This window comes from Patella vulgata, chromosome 2 (genome assembly GCF_932274485.2).
Source record: "Patella vulgata chromosome 2, xgPatVulg1.2, whole genome shotgun sequence".
NCBI classification, from domain to species: Eukaryota; Metazoa; Mollusca; class Gastropoda; family Patellidae; genus Patella; species Patella vulgata.
In genome coordinates, this window is record NC_065880.2 from 62,578,749 (window position 1) to 62,601,387 (window position 22,639).

The following is a 22,639-nucleotide window of genomic DNA, read 5'->3' on the forward strand; positions in this document are numbered from 1 at the left end:
ACTGACACCAATATTGTCCTTTAAACGTTCTACCTCAATTAAAATCAGGCCAATCAAACTGTTATCGCTACTTAGCCTAAGCAGAACATTCTCATCGTCGAACTTAGTCAAGGTATTGCTATAATGAATCTATTGAGTTTCATCACTCTCACCCAATTAGAACCGAAGTCATCGTGTTCCAAAGTCTATCTGCTTAGCCTTCGTGGAAAATGCGTATAATCGAACACTGTCAAGACTTTCACCTAATAGACATCTACACCAGGTTTGAAAATTCTTCCTCAATTAGAAGGAGAGTTATTGTATTCAAAGTTCTCGACCAACCAGGCTGAAATCTCTACTTAACCTAAGCAGAAAATGCTCAGCATCGAACTTAGTCAAGGTATTGATGTAATGAAACTATACACGAAGTTTCACCACCACTCTCACTCAATTAGAATCAATGTTATCGAACTCTAAAGTCTCGACCAATCAAATTGATTGTCGCTACTAATGTCCTAATAATGTGAAATTGTCAAAGTCAAAAGTGAAATTTCGAGTTTAGATCCAGATTGCACAATACCGATACACCATTTATTTCTAAATATCAGATTAAATTGCCAAAAAGTTGTCATTTTACAAATCTGTCCTGTTAATGTAGACCATATGGGTAGAAATCACGGTGTCTGAGTGCAGCAAACGCCGAAAAATGGGGTTAATGCGATTTGATGATCATGATTCGTTTATTTCCCGCGTATTTTAGTCTCCAACCTTTCGAAAAAAGCAGGGGACTATTAAAATGGGTCTGTCCATCCGTCTGTCTGTATGTCCGTCACACTTTTGGGGACACAATAACTCTCCTTCTAATTTAGCCAGAATGTTCAAACTTGGTGTAGATGTTAATTAAGTGAATTTACACTTGGCAAACCTAGACAGATTCCGTTACTCTACATCTAGCCTCGGCTGTATGACGGTAAGTGATATGTACCTAAGCCTATGCAATTGCTTATCAGGAAAACGTGTCGCTTTCAAAAAGAAGTTATCAAAATTTGCTTCGTTCGATGCGTGTGTAAAATTTTCAGTGCAAAGTTGTCCTTGTTTGAAGAAAATCGGAAAAACTTGCAAGAAAAACAGCTTCAGACTTTGAAATATTTGTATTATAAAACATTCTTCAAAGGCGTCGTCATGGGCAACGCCATTGGTAATCCAGGAACTTAAAAGTAGTTCCAATGGCGGACTTTGTCATACAGCCGAGGCTAGATGTAGGGTACTGGAATATGCTGAGGTTTGCTGAGTGGTGAATCCATTGATGGAGTTCGAAGCTGAACATTTTCTGCTTAGGCTAAGCAATTTGATTGGTTGATGCGTTGGGACACGATAACTTTGATTCTAATTAAGCGAGAGTGATGAAACTTAGTGTATACTTTGATTACGTTCGATTATGGACCATGGTTCGACAAAGAGAATTTTCACTGTTTTAACTTGCTGTATTCGTTACTCCTCGGTTTTATGGGAAATACGACTAACGAAATGGTAAGTAGCGTTCGTAACTACAAAATTGGTTCGGAAGTCGTGATTTCTACTCGGGTAGATAGACCTATATCAAGTTCACGACATGGCGTAAAAGTTGAACTTTTTGAACGGTAATAATACTGTTTTTGTAGTTAAATGCCGGTTGGGGGTGGGGGTGGTGGTGGATGGCCTATTGGTTAGCGCGTGCTATCATAAGGTCTAACCTGTTATTGTACGGTAGTTCAGGTTTTAGGATGGTACGGTCTGTATTAACAAAAATGTTTCAGTAACGTGAGAGAAGACTCGGCAAAAACTAGTTCGTTTCGGGACTAACGTACGTTTCTTTGAATTTAGATGTCTACATACCAAAACAATTAATATTTAACCCCCGTCAGACCGGGGTGGCGTCCTTACTTCGCTGCTACGGCGACGGAAAATGGTTTTAGAGCGCGTTAAAATCGCCATAAGCGTGGTGGAAACACCAGCTATAGTGCTGTGGTCACCATGGTCGCCAATGATCGCTGATTTACAAACGCCAAGGTTCTGCGATCTGAACTGGAAAGCTATGAGAACACGACTTTTTTCAAGTTTGTAATTTTTTGGGACATTTTCTCGCGTTGTGTTCACGTTTGCCGGCGACCTTGTGCATTTTCTGATCGCCGTACGGTCGCAGCAGCGCAGTAAGGTCGCCACCCCGGTCTGACAGGGGTATTAGATATTACCAGTAGACCCATGCTAAGCTAATTGACCGTGCCGCTCATTGACATTTGCATTTTTAGACAATAGGCCCTATCTAATTTTTGCACGGCTTAATGTACATTTAATTAAGAAAACAAAACCAATATATAGGCCATCAACGGTATATGTAAATATTTTCCTAGTTTGAATTGGATTTGACAATGGCCCATCGAAAGATTTACCAATACTTAAGAATTACACTGGCCTGTTTACATCGTTTGCATTGGATGCCGAACGCTGATAAATTTTCAATTCATCATCTCTTTGTAAATACTGAACAAAGCTGAACCTTCTTTAGACTGGTATTCCTTTTAGCGATTTAAATTTCACAAATGGCGATTAGCGGTTTTAATAATCCTTGACGGGATAATGATAGCCATGTCGATTTCCCCACTTGTTGCAGCCGAACACGACAAGTATGTTATTTACTATTTCCTAGTGGGAAACACCATATTTCCAAGCGGTAACGAATACAGCAATAATATGATTTCTTCAGAATGTGCTTGATTTTGTACACACGTATTTGGATAATTTCTCTTCGGAATTATTGTCAATTCGCATGCAAAAGCAGCACCGTGACTAAAATGGGAGGCGTTTAAAATTGTGTGTTCTTTCTAGGGCCTATTAGGCCTGGGCGTCTGCTGTTTTTTAATTTGGCATAATGAATGCCGACGACTGAACCGCTTATAAACTGGGGGGTAATACCCCCGTCAGACCGAGTTTGCGTCCTTACTACGCTGCTACGGCGACGGAAAATGATCTCAGAGCGCGTTAAGAAAGTCAAAAGCGTGGTAAAACTGTGGTGGGTATTGAGAAAGTAAAGTATGGGCACTTTTGAGAAATAGACTATTATGATATTACGGTGGCTGATTTTGGACACGCAAAAATAATTTAATATCTTGAGCGCTCGAATACTAAGTCGAGAAATTGAGATACTAAGTCGAGCGCTCGAGATAGTTATGTCGAGCGCTCTAGATAATTAACTCGAGCGCTCCAGATACTAAGTCGAGCGTTTGAAATAATACAATCGAACACGGGTCAACCGATGTTTTAATCTGTATAATTTTGTGCATTATTTAATGGTAAACTTGCAGAACAAAGATATTCATTTGTTCGTTTTTACAGACCATCCAAAGCTGCAGTGACGGAGCGGCCCCCTCCCCACTCACACGCACACACACACACTCCATCCCATGTTCATCACCACCACTAAATATTTCCCGTTATATTTACCCGCTTCCAAGTAGGGAGTATATCGCATGTTATTATACGAATCAATAATTGTATATTTCAAGGTTACAGAGTTTTGCTAGGAGAGACTGGCATTTCCTCTTATCTAGAAGCTCGGGTCTGACCCAAGGTTATTTATTTCATATGTAGGACCTGATCATTGCCTAATTTACTCTGGCCCAAGTGGCGCGATCCTGCCGGGCTTCTACATTCAATCCCCGGGCCCTACAGGCCGCAATTCTTAATCAATCATCTTGAAAACTCTTCATACTTATTCCTTATACCCCAAAGATGACTTCTATTATTTTTGGTGCATTTCCGACCCCGTGGGACAGAGCCACACCAAATTTTTGTGTGTGTTTCTCCTAGAGGATGACCCCTATTGGGGTTTTTTGTGATTGCTTGGCCCCCAGGATCAACGCCACACCCATTTTTTCTTTGTATATCTGTGTGTTGCCTACAGGCCAGAATTCTTAATGGATCGCTCTTGGAACTTGGCATATGTATTCCTTATAGCCCATGGGCATGGGATGGTGTGAGTGTATGGGGGGGGGCGGGGGCGCTCCGTCATAGCAGCTTTGGATGGGCTGTAAAAACGAACAAATGAATATCTTTGTTCTGCAAGTTTACCATTAAATAATGCACAAAATTATACAGATTAAAACATCGGTTGACCCGTGTTCGATTGTATTATCTCGAGCGCTCGACTTAGTATCTCGAGCGCTCGAGTTAATTATCTCGCGCGCTCGACATAACTATCTCGAGCACAAAATTATACAGCTTAAAACATCGATGCTATGGAAACGTATTTGGGTCACTACTTATTGAAATAATATCGCAACATATCGAACTAAAACATGTCATCTTCATGAGTTATATTACAACATATCGACTTAATAAAGTCGACTTGGCGCATTAAATTCACCACTCTTGTCGACAAAAGCTATATCGATATGTTTACATAATGTCAATAGCCGATGGATGAACTTTCTCGGCCAATGCAGGGATCGAACACCCGACCTCCAGGCTAGCGAGTCAGCATCTTACCCATCTTGCACAAAATTGGCATTTATATCTAGTACAATAAATAATCTGTAAAATTTAAAATGATATACCTGTAATTGTATTGATCTCTAAATTTGTGAGAGAACAAAAATACAAACAAATTTAAATTTTCTCTCCGCATACAAATTCATTCTTATTTTTCTGTTAGGAAATAACATAAAATGGGGTTTAACGTCATACTCCTTGTAACGTACAACCGGGGAATGGAAACCACACCAGTTGACTCAATGAACACCTTATAAAACAACGCGAACGTGCTGACCATTCGGTCATCCAACCTCCATTATACACTTAGCACCCATCCACATCCTTTCTCACACCAAATTACACTAACAGTTATTATCGAAAAACATTTCTTGTTTTATCGAAATACAAGTTAAGGAGGACTATACATTTTAATAGAATAGAGAAATGCCAAAGTATCTACTCGGTACAGTATAATACATCTTGGGGCACCAGTCTCCATTTCCAGTTCTAGAAATTGGACAGATATTAACAAAATTCCCCAAAAGCACACTGTATGGCGTATGTCGGTCTTCATTACCCCAGTCGAAGCAGAACAGTAGGACGTTAAACCCCATATCCTTTCATTTCGTCATTTCCTTTCATTTCGTCATTGAATTCCAATTGTCATTGGATCTTTATGTGCACACTAACGGGTACAAGAGGCCCAGTCTTACCATACAAACGACTAGTTGCCTTTCCTTGACAGACCTCACTCCCTTCCCTATTGACGGTATCTTCTATGGAGTGATTACGTGTGGAGTGTGATTTATGGAAATAAAATTGTAGTATATGTTAGTTCCCACCGACGTATGCCCCCGACCGCCCCCCCCCCACACACACCTAATTTGTGACTTTTTCTCTCTGTTAAAAGTTCTAATGCTATATATAAATATTTAACAATTAGCATAATTAATATGAACATGTTTTAGGTTGCATTGGACTTATTACCATAATTAAGACCTTTACAAAACACTTAGCACTAATCCACAACATTTCGCACAACTAAACGTAATTATCGAACAACATTTCCTGTTTGATCAACATACTACGTTTCGACGATGGTTCTTTCGTCTTGGAGGGTGGGGGAGATGGACGAATGGTTTGGGCGTACGCGTTGTATCATATGGCCTGTCATTGAGTCAACTGGCGTGGTTTCGATTCCCCAGTTGTGACAAGGAGTGGAATCGCTTATCCAACCCCGTGGCTTTTCTCTGCCCCCCCCCCCCCAACCTGCTACAGGCCCAACGCGCAAGAGAAATATTGAAATAAAATTGAATCATATGACCTAGTTTGTGTCGTGTGGATGTTAAACCTCTCTCTATCTCTCTCTCTCTCTGTCTCTCTTTTCCAAACGAATTGTAGACATGTTAATTATACTACTGATCTACGGACCCCCCTCCCCACGACGTACAAGTACAAAATATTTAGGAAAATGACTCTTAATAAAATGGCTGACTATAAAATGTACAACTGGCGTGGTTTCGATTCCTCAGTTGTGACAAGGAGTGGAATCGCCTATCCAACCTCGTGGCTTTTCTCTGCCCCCCCCCCCCCCCCACCTGCTACAGGCCCTACGCGCAAGAGAAATATTGAAATAAAATTGAATCATATGACCTAGTTTGTGTCGTGTGGATGTTAAACCTCTCTCTATCTCTCTCTCTCTCTGTCTCTCTTTTCCAAACGAATTGTAGACATGTTAATTATACTACTGATCTACGGACCCCCCCCCCCCCCACGACGTACAAGTACAAAATATTTAGGAAAATGACTCTTAATAAAATGGCTGACTATAAAATGTATTCGTTACAGACGGACGAGATGATAGATTCAAACCACATTAGTTAGGCTCGTTTGTTTTTTTTTTGTTTTTTGGTTTTTTTTCGGGGGGGGGGGGCTTAATTTATACAGTGTGAGACATTGACTGCATTCATAATTCACGCGATGTTATATCAGTTGTAGATTAATCACAACAATAATAAAACTAATATTAAAGATACATTATATAATATTTAGATAAAGAGATGACCATTCTTACTATAATAGTTCAAAAATAGATCATGTAAAATAAAAATATTGAAAATTCATTCAAATTACTCCATTCTGACAGGACGGAGGGCCTAACAAGCTGTCTATTCGTTCGAATGGGACGAAAAATCGAGGTCCCATGTACACATTGGCGTGCACGTAAAAGATCCCTTGGCAGTTGGAATTCGATATAAGAGTAGGCCCGGGCAAAATTTCCCCCATAGCACACTGTATGGCGTATGTCCGTCTTCATTAACCCAGTTTAGGAGCAGAACAGTAGGACGCTAAACCCCATTTCGTTTCATTTCATTTCTTCAATTGTGTACCAGATAAATCTATGGTAATACTTGAAAACTACAGGAGGACCGCACTTCACACAAAACAAATCTGATAAAGCCGACAAGACAATATACACCGACTTTAAAAAACACAACACAATTTACATGGGAAACAACTTGTTTGTACACATTGTCTACTCTTATATCGAATTCCAACTGCCAAGGGATCCTTTACGTGCACGCCAATATGTACACGGGACCTTTGTTGTTCGTCCCATCCCACCGACTAGACGACTGTCCCAGTCAGGCCCTCTGTCCTGCACCACTGACAAGGGGAAACCACGTCGGAAATCCCGATGAACTTTCTCGGCCAACACCGGTATCGAACCCGCGACATCCAGGCTAGCGAGCCATCGTCTTACCCACTTAGCCACTGCGGCTCCTGTACACATATAGCACGACGTTAAGACACACTTGTAATAAAATGAAATGGGGTTTAACGTCCTACTTTTCTGAGACACTTGTAATTAATAACAATAAGAGAATATTTGTCGAAACGTCGTGACGATATATGTCATATATGTATATAAAGGATTTCCATATAGATTGTGCTGTGTTTTTTATTATTGTGCTCAATCGCTAAATACAATTCAAAGATTATAAACAGACAGTAGAAGATCTAAACAACAGAATATGAGATCAAGTTTATTTATCCAGGGGGTAGTCGTAGGCGTCCAATACTTTGTACTTTCATCCATTATTAATAAACTGTAGCTTTTACGATCATAAGCCAGGGACATAAACTGCAATGTGAGTGTGAATCTATGAATATCAAAGGGACAGTACTCTAGATGACCGTGGCCGCTCACAACATTGATCATGAAAGTCGACAAGTCGACAACCCGACATCACGACAACCCGGCACCACGACATTTTTACCCGACATCACGACATTTTTACCCGACATCACGACACTAAAAATGTCGTGATGTCGGGTAAAAATGTCGTGATGTCGGGTAAAAATGTCGTGGTGTCGGGTTGTCGGGTTGTCGTGATGTCGGGTAGAAATGTGTTGTCGGGTTGTCGCGTTATGAAATGCAACATCACGACATTATGACATGATACCAATCAGCCACCATAGTATAGCGAATTCTTCTGTCATTTCAATGTAAAATCTCCCTCCGTGAATTTGAATATTTATTGGGCGCCCCCCACCCCCTCATGGAAAAATTCGGCGCCCTTTCTATAGGACTGGACGCAATACGAGGACAGCGACAAATGTTCCCATATCAGTATGGGCGCCACATAAAGGCGAGTGACACTGGTTGCCCGCCAATGTCACTTGGTTTTATGGGCGCCTCGACAATCATGTCGTTATATATGAGGCGCCCCTCAAATGGTTAGGCGCCTCATAATATCTCACACGATTAACACCACAACTTGATTGATGGTGCGCCCAAAACGGCTTGATCTGTGGGGTATCTTATCCAGAGGGGCGCCTGTAATGATATGGTTGGTGGGGCGCCTTATAATGACAATATATGATTGTCGGGCTGCACATAATACATAATGCCTAGTAAGATTGGTTGGGCGCCCCCGACTTGATCAATGGGGCGCCCAAAACGGCATGATTGGTGGGCTGCCTCATCCCGTAGGTGCGCCCATAATGCTGAGATTGGTGGGCCGCCAATGACGAGGTCATGGGCGCCCATAGTATAATTCGCAAAAAGCCTCATAATGACTAACATGATTAACACCACAACTTGATTGATCGGGCGCCCAAAACGGCTTGACCTGTGGTGTGTATTATCCCGAGGGGCGCCTGTAATGACATGATTGGTGGGGTGCCTTATAATGACAATATATGATTGTCGGAATGCACATAATGCCGAGTAGGATTGGTTGGGCGCCCACGAATTGGTCAATGGGGCACCCAAAACGTCATGATTGCTGGGATGCTCATCCTGGAGGGGCGCCCATATTGCCGAGATTGGTGGGCCGCTCATATTATAATTGGCGGGGCACCCATAATGGCGAGGGAGATTGGTTAGGCACTTAAAACAGCGTGATAATCTTCAAAATTAAAAAAATTCGCACTCTAACCCGATTCCGAACTTTTCGTTTTTCTCATAAATTATTACAGGTGCATTATTATGTTCATATCAAAATATCATAATACGCCAATATCGCAAATTCATCCTCAAAATGAAATTCTCCGTCATTTTCAGGTGCAAATCCCATTTTCCAATATTTTCTGGGGGAGAGCACCAAGTGTAGGTATATCAGCGCCTCCAGAAGCCTCATCGCCCCCCCCCCCCCGCCAACAATTTTGGGCTAGCTACGGGCCTGCCGCCATTATCTACCTACCATATCCAAAATAATATAATATATGAAATCGAGAACATTTTGGATGATTTGTAGAATGTCTATATTTAAAACACATTTCCCCTTGACAAACAATCTATCTTGTCGGTAACATCCGAAAACTGAAGCTAACTTGAATTTGAGTTTTGTACATTTATGAAATATGATATGACTTTATCATATGATTTACATGTATATCACATTTATGAAGTACGATATAAAAGTCATAACTTTCATAACAAACTGAAATATATCTTTAAAAATGTTCGTGAACTTTAATAAACTAATTGGTTTTTGTTACAAACTCATAATTATAACTCAAAAAAAGATGGAAAAAAACTTTGTGAATTGTAAATAAAACTTTTCATTTATATCCAAGTTAGGCATGCTATTGTATTTCTTTAACAGGTTATTAAAGTGAAATATACTATTCAAAAAAAGTAGGGGATATTTGATTTTGGGGGCATAATACTAAAATATGCAAATGACTACGAAAAAAGTCACTATAGAACCTAACAGAAGAAACATTTCCAGTTACATGTGACGCCCAAACGCACCAATAGCTACCGCATGGAATGCAGGTGATGCTTGGGATCATCATGGGGGTCCAACTCAAGATTTGCACGACTCTGACTTTGAATGTTACAGTCATTGTGGCATTGAATTCCAGGGTGGAAACATCAGTTTAATTGTTTTAGTGACCAGAAAACAAATTTTGATATGCGTCGGCTTACCCAAAATGAAAGGTTACGTGCCCTTGGCATGCTACAGATCGGCACAACACAGGCGGTTGTGGCGCGGACGATGAATGTTTCTCAGTCTGTCATAAGCGGGCTATGGTCCAGATACCGTGATACACATTCTGTACAGGACAGAACACGCTCAGGTCGACCAAGGGCGACAACTCAAGCCCAGGATCGATTTATCCGTACCTTGGCCTTTAGAAATCGTGTCATCACAGCAAATCAGATCAGCGCTCGTCTTCAAACAGACACTGGTGTGAGAGTGAGTGGCCAGACGATTCGGAATCGACTGCATAGGGGTCACCTTCGCGCCCGACGTCCTCGCGTGATCCCTTGTTTGAGAGATCATCACATTCAGGCAAGACGTCGTTGGTGTAGGGATCGTCAACACTGGGATAATCGACGCTGGAGCAATGTGATGTTTTCAGATGAGTCAAGGTTCACTGTTGATTTTTTGGACAGACGTAGGAGGGTGTGGCGTCGTCGAAACGAGCGCTTCCAAGACGTTAACGTCATCAGACATGATCGATTTGGGGGTGGTTCTGTTATGGTGTGGGGAGGCATCACTGTTGCTGGAAGAACGGCTTTACATGTTGTTGCAGGGCGTGTTACAGGCCAGTACTACCGGGACAACATCTTGGCAGTCCATGTTGTGCCGTTCGCACGACGTCATGGCCGCCGTTTCATCTTCCAGGATGACAACGCAAGATGTCACAGGGCCAGGATCGTTACAGGTTACCTCCAACAACAGAACATCACCACATTACCTTGGCCAGCACTGAGTCCCGACCTCTCCCCCATCGAGCATGTCTGGGACATGCTTGGACAGAGGTTACGTCAACGTCAACAACGTCCTGCCAATGTCCAAGAACTTGCTGCTGCGTTGCAACAGGAATGGGACAATCTGGACCAAAATGACCTTAGACGTCTCATTTGGAGTATGCCACGTTGGATCAATGCTTGTTTGGCAAACAGAGGATGATTTACCCGTTACTGACTTGGTTGTGATGCTGTGGTAACTTTGCTGTTTGACCCCGGGTATCATTTTACCCTTATAATGGTCAGTCTGTGCCTTACTTAGTCTAACGATCATTTGGAATAAATCGATGAATGTGAACTTCATTTCATTTTGTCATTTGTTTCTTCGTCAGTTTCATTAGGTGACTTTAATAACACTTAAAAATCAAATATCCCCTACTTTTTTTGAATAGTATATAAAAAGCGATTAAATATCACTGCATTCTTTGTCCAAAGCATAATTATTTAACTGTAACAAACAGAAAATGTCTTCTAAAATCCCTTAAATCAACATTAAAGAACAAATTATAATAGCAGGAATGTCACTTGTTTTCTTTTAAATTTGCACAATCTGATTAAAATACAGATCTATATTTCGTTTTGTTTTGTTTTTATACTTTCGATGGCCAACACTACATGAAGATGTGACAAGTGGTACTCGAAGGTCGTATCAGGGGTCGTACGAGCGGGTTTTGACCCTATGACGACAGACATTGATTAATCAACCAGCGTTGACGTTTCTAGTGGTTTATACGCAGTTCCGTGCATCAACAGGTCAAGAACTCGCCGTAACAGACCGTTTCATTGGCTTATACCCGACTTCAACCAAAACGGCGGTAATATAACAACTCTTCCATATCCTAGTATAGATTGAAATTTGCAATGCAGTATTTTACATATAATAGTTAAAAATGTCGAAGTAAATGCATCAAGTTACAAAATAATACACGAGAGTCTTCAATTGTTGACGGCAATACTATATCATGTCTTGATATTCCTGTCAGCAACTCGATTATTTCAAGAAAATGTGTATCACATCCAAACAGTGGAAAATTCGTGCTGTATTCATTGGATATTTCTTCCAGCGTCTGCAAACTACAAGGTAGAGGAAATGCATGATCGACTGTATTATGTATCTCTGGCATATGATACAGGATATCAGGGACTCCGGTTGGCTCAACATTACCTTGACGTCTTATTCTATGGCTATTCCAAACAACTGTAAATGTGTCTAATTGTTGTTGTAAAACACTTAGAAAACAAAATCGGATGCACTTGACGTGAAGAACATCTGTGCGATCAAATTCAATATCAATACACATATCGTTAAAATAATTTCTCCAAAATTGTATAATAAGCGCTCTTAAAGTTCCCCAAAAACGCTCTATTCTTTGATTAGCAGTAGAACGAGAAACTATACACGATTGTAATCCTCTATTTCGTCCTATCACAGTCCAAAATGCAGTTTGAATATCACGAACAATGACGTTTTCTGTCCCGGCATCCATACGAACGCAGAATGGAACTTTTCGAATCTCCTTTATGTAATCCAAAAAGAACCTTGCAATATAATTGTGTTATTATTTGATGGCCCAGCTTTAAGCCATAATAATTTCCTTGAATAACCATCTATATCACCAATGATGGCGATGCCGAAAGGTTTTAATTTATCATATCCGTCGATTTGGATAAGGTAATTAGGTCCCTTACTCTGGTACACCCTCCTGCGTAATTTCCTGTGTGTTCGTAACATAACACCTTCGGGATCAATGACGCGTAGACACAGAAGTACAGTCTCTTGTGTGACACGGATACCATAATGAGCATTTAGTAATCTCCAAATCGTTTTGTATCCACTATTTGAATAACCATTATTTAGTAATTCACAAATTTGTTCCAAAATTCCCATAACATTTTCCTGGTTTCTCCATCTATGCAGCCGCATCCGTCTTAATGTCCGTTTCAACTTTGAATGACTAATTAGTGTATGGTGGCATATAAGTAAAAACCCGAGTATTTCGTAATAAGTGTACCCTAGTCTGAAGTAATGCCCGATTAAAGATTCTAGAGAGGCGTCATCACCAGTATAAACTGATATCTGAAATAAAATTAAAATGTTAAGCTATTGTTCAATATTTAATTACTTTAAATGCATAAAACCCGGGAGCCGTGGTAGCTCAGCGGGTAAGGCGCTGGCTCGCTAAGCTTGAATGCCCGTGTTGGCCGAGAAAGTTCCTCAGGGTTTTTTTTTCCACCGTGGTTCCCCTTGTCAGTGGTGCAGGACAGAGGGTCTGGCAAGAACAGTGTCTATTCGTTCAGATGGGACGAAAAAACGAGGTCCTGTGTATACGTTGACATGTGCGGAAAAGAACCCTTGACAGTTGGAATTCGATATAAGAATAGGCCGTAGCACCGCAGTCCGAGCAAAATTTTCCTCATAGCACACTGTATGGAATTTGTCCGTCTTTTAATTCATTAGCTCGTTAGGTGCAGAAAAGTAGGACGTTAAACCCTATTTCATTCATTCATTCATCAAAAGTTTATGATCGAGTTTAACTGTTGGTGGTGGGATTCAAATGTATTTCGGATATTTTCAGCCCTCATAGTTAAATTACAGGAGTTTGTAAATATGGCTGAAACTAAGAAATAATGAACCCGAAACTCACCTGTAAAAGAGTGTAGCCTGTAAAAAAAACATTTTGTTGTTAATCAAACGACAATCACAGATAGAATGGCAGCTGTGGTTATTTGCGCTCAATTAAATAATGTTGGGATGATATTAAGTAAAAAAGCGACATTATTTCTATATAAAAACATGACATGTCGATTTAGAGTCAAATCGGCTATTGACATTATGTAAACATATCGATATAGCTTTTGTCGACAAGAGTGGTGAATTTAATGCGCCAAGTCGACTTTATTAAGTCGATATGTTGTAATATAACTCATGAAGTTGACATATTTTAGTTCGATATGTTGCGATATTATCTCAATAAGTAGTGACCCAAATACGCTTCCATACTTAAAACATCGATTGAGACGTGTTCGATTGTATTATCTCGAGCGCTAGACGTAGTATCTCGAGCGCTCGACTTAATTATCTCGAGCGCTCGACTTAATTATCTCGAGCGCTCGACTTAACTATCTCGAGCGCTCGACTTAGTATCTCGAGCGCTCGACTTAATATCTCGAGCGCACGAGATATTATTTTTTTTTTGCGTGTCCTAAATCAGCCACCGTATGATATTAAATTTAGTCATATTACTATAATGTACATAAACATCATATAGACTATAATTTGGCGAGAAATTGTAGAAGGCGGCTCAAAGATAAAGATAGTCTTTGAATAGTTGTTCATACTGCATGTTGGAAATAAATTGATTAGGAGCCATTGGGTCGACTGGAATCTGATATGGTGTCAGAAGCTGGAGTTAAATAGTAATAATAGGCCTAGAATGATGTAAAGCTGGTTAGTGATGGTTGCACATTGAATTGTGACACAGGTCGACGAGAAGAAATTAATTACGAAGACAGAAAATGGCAAAGTTTTTACCTCCACAGAATTTTCATTTTGACAAACCAAGCGAATGGCCCGAGTGGAAACAGAGATTTTCAAGGTACAGGTTAGCTACAAAATTAAACAGAGAAGAGGGTGACGTCCAGGTTAGTACATTGATTTACACCATGGGCAATGAAGCTGAAAATATTTTCCGCAGTTGCGGGGGAAGATGGAGAATATTATGACGATGTGCTAGCCAAATTTGACGATTATATCATACCCAAGAGAAACATTATTTTTGAGAGATCAGTATTCCATCATTGTATGCAGAAATCAGGAGAAAATATTGAATTATTTTACGTCATTTGTACGAATTATCGGAACACTGTGGATTTCATAATAAAGAAGAAAGAATTCGCGATCAATTTATAATTGGTTTGTCAGATAAGTCGGTATCGCAGAAATTACAGATCGAAGCGGATTTAAATTTAACAAAGGCTGTTGATCTGGCGAGAAATAATGAACTTGTGATAGATTTGATACGACAGAAATGAGACGAAAACTTGATGCTGTAGGTCGTGAAAAGAGACAGCATCGTCCAAATAATAATTATAGTTATAGAAGTTATGATTCGAGTACTTTTAATAAACAGAACAGACCTGTCAATCAGTTTAACCGGGGATTTTCAAATAGTTATTACAGATTTCCACAACAAAAAAAGCATAGATATTATCGTGAGTCAAATAATGGAAACGCTTTTGTTCATAAAAACTGTACCCGATGCAATAGAAGACACCGGCAAGGTGATGGATGCCAAGCTGAGGGAGCAATATGTCGAAAATGTGGGAAAATGGGACATTTCGCTATTCGATGTAGAACATATAAGAGAAATACAAGCCAATAATGCACGCTTGCAGTCACCTGGCAACAACGTTTCAAGCATAGACGCGCACACCTGTGATAGTGGGGTTTATCAGACAATAATGTCCAGTGATTATAACAAGGCATGTGGATTTTTAGGTTTAGTGAAGTGTTTACTGTAATGATAATTGCGAGCCAGCTTGGAATGTTGATTTGGAAATTAAAGGGCAATCTGTACATTTAAAATTGACTCCGGTGCAGACATTTCAGTCATGTTTGAAACGAGTTTAAAAGGGACAATAACACTCTGGCTGACTTGACAGCTCCAGAAAATAGAAAAATAGCCTTATTTTAAGTACTAGATGTGTTAGTGTCTTACCTGATGTGTTAATTATCCATTAAATCCTATTTTACTTGTCCAAAGGGTTCGAAAGTATTTTTTAAGTCCCAATCCAGTTGAATCGTCTAACGTCAGACGATTCAAATAATCTAAGAGCCATTTCTATCAAGGGAGGTAATAAAATCCAGATTTGATTGACTTCCTGTTCTAAAAATAGCTTTCCACGATGTCATAAGGGGGATATCCTCAAGTGTTGCGCGGTTTATTGTCGCAAATAAATAAATACGTAATATCAACGGGAATGTGAAAGGAAATGGGGATTAATATGGCTTGGATTACCACACAATTAATTCAAACTTATTAATAACATTCTAGACAGTCCGTCTTAGGTCTAATTAGCCTGAATTGTATATACACGTAGAGGTGTCAATCAGCTAGATCTCTATCTATCTATTGACTACATGTATTGTCCGCGAGTTCGAACAGTGTGATTTTTTTCCCTTCGATTGACAAGTCTAATTAACCGTGGTACGAATTGAAGGAGAAACTGAAAAAAGAGACTCACCAAGAAATAGCAAAGCCTTTATTGGACAGGTAGGCCTAATTTGCAAAAAAATATATTTTTATGAGAATCTATATTCAGCTTATTATTACCATTGGAATGGGAAACGTTTCGTTTTGAAAAATATTACTGATTCTGAATATTATGTGGGGATCACGGTAGCTATTTGGGCAAGACGCTGGCTCGCTAGACCAGAGGTCGGGTGTTCGATCCTTGCATTTACCGAGAAAGTTCATCCAGAATTTCCGACGTGGTTCCCCATTGTCAGTGATGCAGGACAGAGGGCCTGATAAGGACAGCTGTCTAGTCGTTCGAGGGAAAGGAAAACTGAGGTCCCGTGTACACATTGGCCTGCTCATAAAAGATCACTTTACAGTTGCAATTCGATATAAGAGTAGGCCGTAGTGCCGCTGTCCAGGCAAAATTTCCCTCATAGCACACTGTATGGCGTATGCCCGTCTTCATTAGCCCAGTTCGGGGCAGAACAGTAGGACGTTAAACGCCATTTCATTTTATAAAAGATGTGAAATATTGTTTCTATTTCTTTACCATTGTTTAAATCGCTAATATATGGGACCTAGAAATTGACACAAATGGGTCGCAACGTTAATAATAATGTAATATATGTGTACATATATATAAACTGATTTACAATTTACATTCAATCATTTCTGTTTTTACTGTAAATTCTAATCAGTTATGTTCGACGAATTGCCCCAGAAGTATCAATGGGGCGGCAATCTATTTATTACGCAGGCTCTCCACCTATGGGGTCACCGTCCTGACTTGTGGAATATGTCTAGCCCTGTTATTCGAGTCCCTTGTTACAAATGGTAAACATGTAAAATGTTCATTTTGTCTTAAATATTGGATGTCAGAAGCCCATCTTTTCCCGGTAAAATCACAACATCAATGTCGATTTAAATTGACAAATAATTTGTGTCAGACTTTGGGTGATATTGGGTTAGAGACTTAGCTACTGTACTTTAATCTAGATGGTTGACTATCTCATATGAGCTATGGTTTATTAGTAACCTGAATTTAAATTTAATTATTGTAAGGTTTTCTTTTACTATCTTGTATAATAACTAATATTAACAGACAATTTTTTGATGAATGACTGGTGAATGTATTTATTTTTTCAGCTATTGGCGGAATTAGTGTACCTTCAAATGCTGGAGCACTGCATGTTTCAGAACTATCATCCATTCATGGCAGGTAATATTTGTACAGCACCTGATTAATTTTTTTTTGACAATTATGTTACATGTAGATCACCCTGGGCTGTTTCATCCCAAAATTACATCGGTCGTTTCATTCCACTTATATAGGGTTGTGTTTCATCTTACTTATACTGTATAGGGTCGTTTCATCCCATAAATTTAAAAATGAGGGTTATATGAAAAAACACAAACACAACTTTTAATATATGAATTTTTAATATGTTATTTATATATTAATAACAATAACAATTTGATCACTGTTTCGAATTATTCAGTGACATTATTGTCTCAGTGACATTATTGTTTCATTCACTTTGAATTATATCCATTATTACTACACCTTATTTTTTGTCACAATATTTTTCCAACGCTGTGAAAATCTTAGTTGTTGGTCAAGTACCAGACACTTTCATCATTAACATACTGGTGAGGATATCGTCACTTTTATACATGATAGTACCAATTATTACAACTAATTTTGTTTTTGTAGTACTGATGCAGACAAGGGAAAGAACAGGCCTCCTGAAATGTCTACAATCTTTGTAAAAATTAGCCCCACACGAAACAAGAATTTGTATTAATTGCCAAACCATCCTGGAACAATTTTGATGTCTTGAATTTACTATCTTTATAGGGCCAGACTCGATGATAAAGGCAAATCGGGGCTAAAATGAAAACTAGACCAGGATGGTCCTCGAAAGATTGCAGACACAGTTGCAAAACCCCAACCAGAACCAACTTCAGAGACAGCCAAGAAACAGAAAACCAGATTTTAATGTAAGTATTTTCATAATAATCGTCTTGGATTAAAACCCATGCCATTTCTGTCTTGAAACGATAATCCTATTTTCAGAACACAACAGGAGGGTACTACTACTCTATTCCCTGTACCACCACATAACAAATTGTCTTCTCCTTTGATTAATGTCTTCGTCCATATCAATTGCTAGTACACCGTTTCTATATACATTAGCAAGATCCAGAACTTGTGGCTCTAAACAATATTGTTCAAACTCCTGAAAAAATTAAATTAAAGACACATTATGCGAGATAAGATAACGAGTTGGCAGTTCTCACTATAATAGTTAAAAACTAAATAATGTAAAGGCAATTTGCTGAAAATAAGTGATCGAAAGTTCCGCATAGCCTTGGTCATCATTACTAAAGTCGGTACGACAAAAATCAGTCTCGATTATCCATTTAATCGTTAAATCGAAAAGGGAAGTTATGCAGCAAATCGGATCATAATCCAACAAATATCGCAGGTTAGCATTGACATCGAGTGTTGATTATGGTCAGGATACGTTAATTAATGTCTAATTAATAGTTTGTATAACATTTCAGGCCTAAAGAAAGACCTACAATAGGCATATTTAGCTCTTGCATAATGTATATTTAACTATTTTTAAAATCTATTTTCAGTAAACCAGCCAATTTAAAGTGACTGAAATGAAGGCTGCAGAACTTCCTGCTGCCGGTACTACCCAGGCCAATGACATTAATGTTTGTGGATGAAATATATCAAAGGATATTATTACAGAAATAAATCACTTACTGGTGGTAATGAAATACAATTCTCTGGTCTGATACCGCAACATAGCTTCTCAATATCTGTTGGCATATCTCCACATCTGTCATAGGAACACCAATCTGGTGCAGTTAAGGTTGGATATGGGGGTTGGATTGGATGTTGGTTTCTTAGTTCTTCAGAAATGTCAAATAAAACTGCAGGCATTTTTTCAGCCACAGACAACAAAAGTATCCTGCATCCATCCACTTACCAGTTTCTGAAATTATTTAGGGTTTCACACTGCGTAGCCAGTGTGAGACACTATTGTTTTTGTTCGGATTATTATTCTTATTAGGGTTTCACACTGCGTAGCTTGTGTGAAACACTATTGTTTTTGTTAGATTATTAGGGTTTCACACTGCGTAGGTTGTGTGAAACACTATTGTTTTTGTTAAGATTATTCTTATTATTATTCTTATTATTATTATTTTTCTTATTCCATTTTGATTGTATCTAAGAAACTACTTGTCGGATTGATTCGATGTCTTCGGTTTTACTGGGAAAGTGGGTGTGACTTAGAGATTAAAGCTATTTCGAACGTTCTGCGACAATGCGAAATGTCCGAAATCGTCGAAGTTATTGTTTTTCGAAATATTGCCGTAATATTAACAATAATCGTTGGATTTTAACATTGGATACATTTTGACATAGCCAGAGACAAGGCACATAGCTACGGTTCTTTAGATTTTTTATTTTCGACGAATCTTCGGAGATATTAGGCGCTTAATTTTGAAAATTTAAATTTTTACGAAAAACTTTTTTATTAATGAATATTTTTATGTGGTATTTTACCCAGGGTTCAAGAGTCATCTGATTTGACCAAAAATTGCAACATTTTTTGTCACCATATTTTTCCTTGGCCCCCATTGGCTAATTTAGTTTTTCAGTCCTGGATTAATTATTTATTGTTCGATTTGTATAAACCAAAGTTCATATGCCCCGTGGTCCAAAATGTCATTTTTTTTGTTACGGTACATTTTCCTTTCGGCAACTTAAAGGTGAAAAAGGGTGAAAAAATGAGCTATTTACAACCCATTCAGGCTTTTCATATTTTAATATATTTTTTCGCAACTTTCATAAACTAGTAGCAATAATCCATACGAAGAGAATGTATGTGAAAATTAGTTTGTAATATAAGCAGTTGCCGAGAAATGGGCAATTTTGCATAAGTCCCTTTTACGCTAGTTTGCCTGTAAAAGAGTCAATTATTATTCGATTTTCATAAAAGTGACACCATTTGATGCGTAATGTCAATTTTTACTAGGTCAAACGAATTTAACATTTTCAATGTCACCGGAAATGACATAATTTGGGCAAAAAATGTATTTATAGCCTTCAAACCAGTAATTTATTCAAACGAGTCGTATTTGTTATTTGTTTAGAATTTTGATATTTGATTCCAATCAACTAATAGAATGAACCCATACGATCATATAGATATCACAAAATAGTTTCTAACTTGTTCAGTTGCGGAGAAATATACGATTTTCAACAGGTAACTTTTCAAGGTTTTTGGTCCATAAATGTGTCAATTATTATTCGATTTTCATAAAATTTCCAGTGTGTGATACCTAATGCCATTTACGATTTTATACAAGTAATTTAACACTTTTTCTGTCACCGGAAGTAACGTCATTTTGGCAAAAACTGTATTTTTAGCCATCAAAACAGATATTTTATTCAAATGAGCCTGATTTGTATTGTTTTTAAAATTATGATATTTGATTCCCATCAACTAATAGAATGATCCCATACGATCATATAGATATCACAACATGGTTTCTAACTTGTTCAGTTGCGGAGAAATAAGCGATTTTCAGCAGGTCACTTTTCAAAGTTTTTGGTCCATAAAAGTGGCGATTATTATTCGATTTTCATAAAATTTCACTGTGTGATACCTAATGCCATTTACGATTTCATACAAGTAATTTAGTATTTTCATTTTCACCGGAAGTACCGTCAGTTTGTCAAAAACTGTATTTTTAGCCTCTAAAACAAGTAATTGTTTGAAGTAAGCGATATTCATTATTGGTGTAAAATTATGATATTTGATTCCTATGGACAAATAGTATCAATCAATACGATCATACTGATATCACAAAATTGTTTCTAACACCTTCCCTTGCCGAGAAATAACCAATTTTGTCAGGATCAATTTTTAAGATTTTTCGCATTTTAATTTCAGTGTATGGGTTCTGGGTTAATTATTTATTGCCTGATTTGTGTAAAAGAAAAGCCCACCTGGTGCAAATTCTCAACTTACTTCTACATATAAAAGTTTCTGACGGCACCGGAAGTGACGTAATTTTGCCCAAAACTTCAATTTTGACGTGTCGAAAGGTCTTTTAAAAAGCAAATATTAATCTAATAGATCAAGATGAATGCTCATACTAAAGAAGCAAAATATGTCTTGCTTTGTTTTGTTTTTTTATTTCGGTTTTGCATTTCCATCATTTTGATTTAAAGCTGAAAAAGGTGTAAAAATGAGCTATTTACAATGCATTCAGATTTTTCATATTTTAAAATATTTCTTGACAACTTGCATTAATCCATACGATGACAATTTATGTCAAAATTAGTTTGTAATATTAGCAGTTGCCGAGAAATAGGCAATTTTGCATGAGTCACTTTTCACGTTATTTTGCCTGTAAAAGAGTTAATTTAATCCGATTTTCTTTTTTTTCACCATATGATGCCTAATGCCATTTTTGACTGGGCCGATCCATTTTACATTTTCAGTGTCACCGGAAATGGCGTCATATGGGCAAAAACTGTATTTATAGCCTTCAAAACAGATATTTTTTTCAGAGGAGTCTGATTTGTAATGTTTTTAAATTTATGACATTTAATTGCAATCAACAAATAGAATGAATCAATACGATCATACAGATACCACAAAGGTTTCTACCTTTTACGGTTGCAGAGAAATAGACGATTTTCTACAAGTCACTTTTCAAGGTTTTTGGTCTATAAAAGTGTCAATTATTATTTGATTTTCATAAAATTTTCACCATGTGATGCCTGATGCCATTTATGATTTCATGGAACTAATTTAACATTTTCATTATCACCGGAAGTAATGTCGTTTTGGCAAAAACTGTATTTTTAGCCTTCAAAACAAATATTTTTTGAAGTGAGTTATATTTATTATTCGTTTAACATTATGATATTTGATTCCAATGGAGATATAGATTGGATCAATACGATCATATTGATATCCAAAAATTGCTTCTACCATCTTTCTTTGTCGAGAAATAACCAATTTTGTCAGGATCCCTTTTTAAGACTTCTTTCACATTTTAAGTTCCCATTAGATAGTCAGCTAACTTAGTGGTAAGTTAGTAATAAATTGTCAGGATCACATTTTTGACATATCTAACGCATGGTAAAAAATGTATAAATGGAATTGATATTGCTGGATTTGGTTGATTCTGCGTCCATTTCATAACACGTGTGCAATGCTTACGTTGAAATCTGTTTAAAGGTTTCATTGGTACCGAATGTGACATAAGTTCAAGGGTAACGTGGCACCAGTGAAACCCGTCATTACTGCGTCGCAGTTCTAGTTATTATTATTATTATTATTTTTCCATTTGAGCATATCTCAGAAACTACTTGTCGGATCGATTCGATGTCTTCGGTTTTACTGGGAAAATGGGTTTGACTTAAATTTTAAATCTATTTCCAACGTTCTGCGACAATGCGAAATGTCCGAAATCGCCGAAGTTGTCGTTTTTCGATATTTTGCCGTAATGTTAGATATCACAAAATGGTTTCTAACTTGTTCAGTTGCAGAGAAATAGACGATTTTCAACAGGTAACTTTTCAAGGTTTTTGGTCCATAAAAGT

The 22,639-nt window shown here is 38.1% G+C and overlaps 1 protein-coding gene across 1 annotated transcript; it reads right to left on the reverse strand.

Annotated features, from left to right (window-relative positions):
- Window positions 1-18,083: 18,083 nt before the first annotated feature.
- Window positions 18,084-18,993, reverse strand: LOC126812601 (P2X purinoceptor 7-like). The gene is made up of 2 exons (XM_050539070.2): window positions 18,776-18,993; window positions 18,084-18,236 (listed from the first exon to the last, which is right to left on the reverse strand). Exons 1-2 carry the CDS (start codon window positions 18,953-18,955, stop codon window positions 18,099-18,101), a joined length of 318 nt encoding a protein of 105 aa, XP_050395027.1. The 5' UTR covers window positions 18,956-18,993; the 3' UTR covers window positions 18,084-18,098.
- Window positions 18,994-22,639: the final 3,646 nt, after the last annotated feature.

Coding starts and splice junctions, on each gene's coding strand:
- LOC126812601 (XM_050539070.2), bottom strand. CDS start 18,955: ATGCCTGCAGTTTTATTTGACATTTCTGAAGAACTAAGAAACCAACAT. Junction 18,237..18,775: donor ATTGTATTTCATTACCACCA/GTAAGTGATTTA, acceptor TAATTTTTTCAG/GAGTTTGAACAATATTGTTT.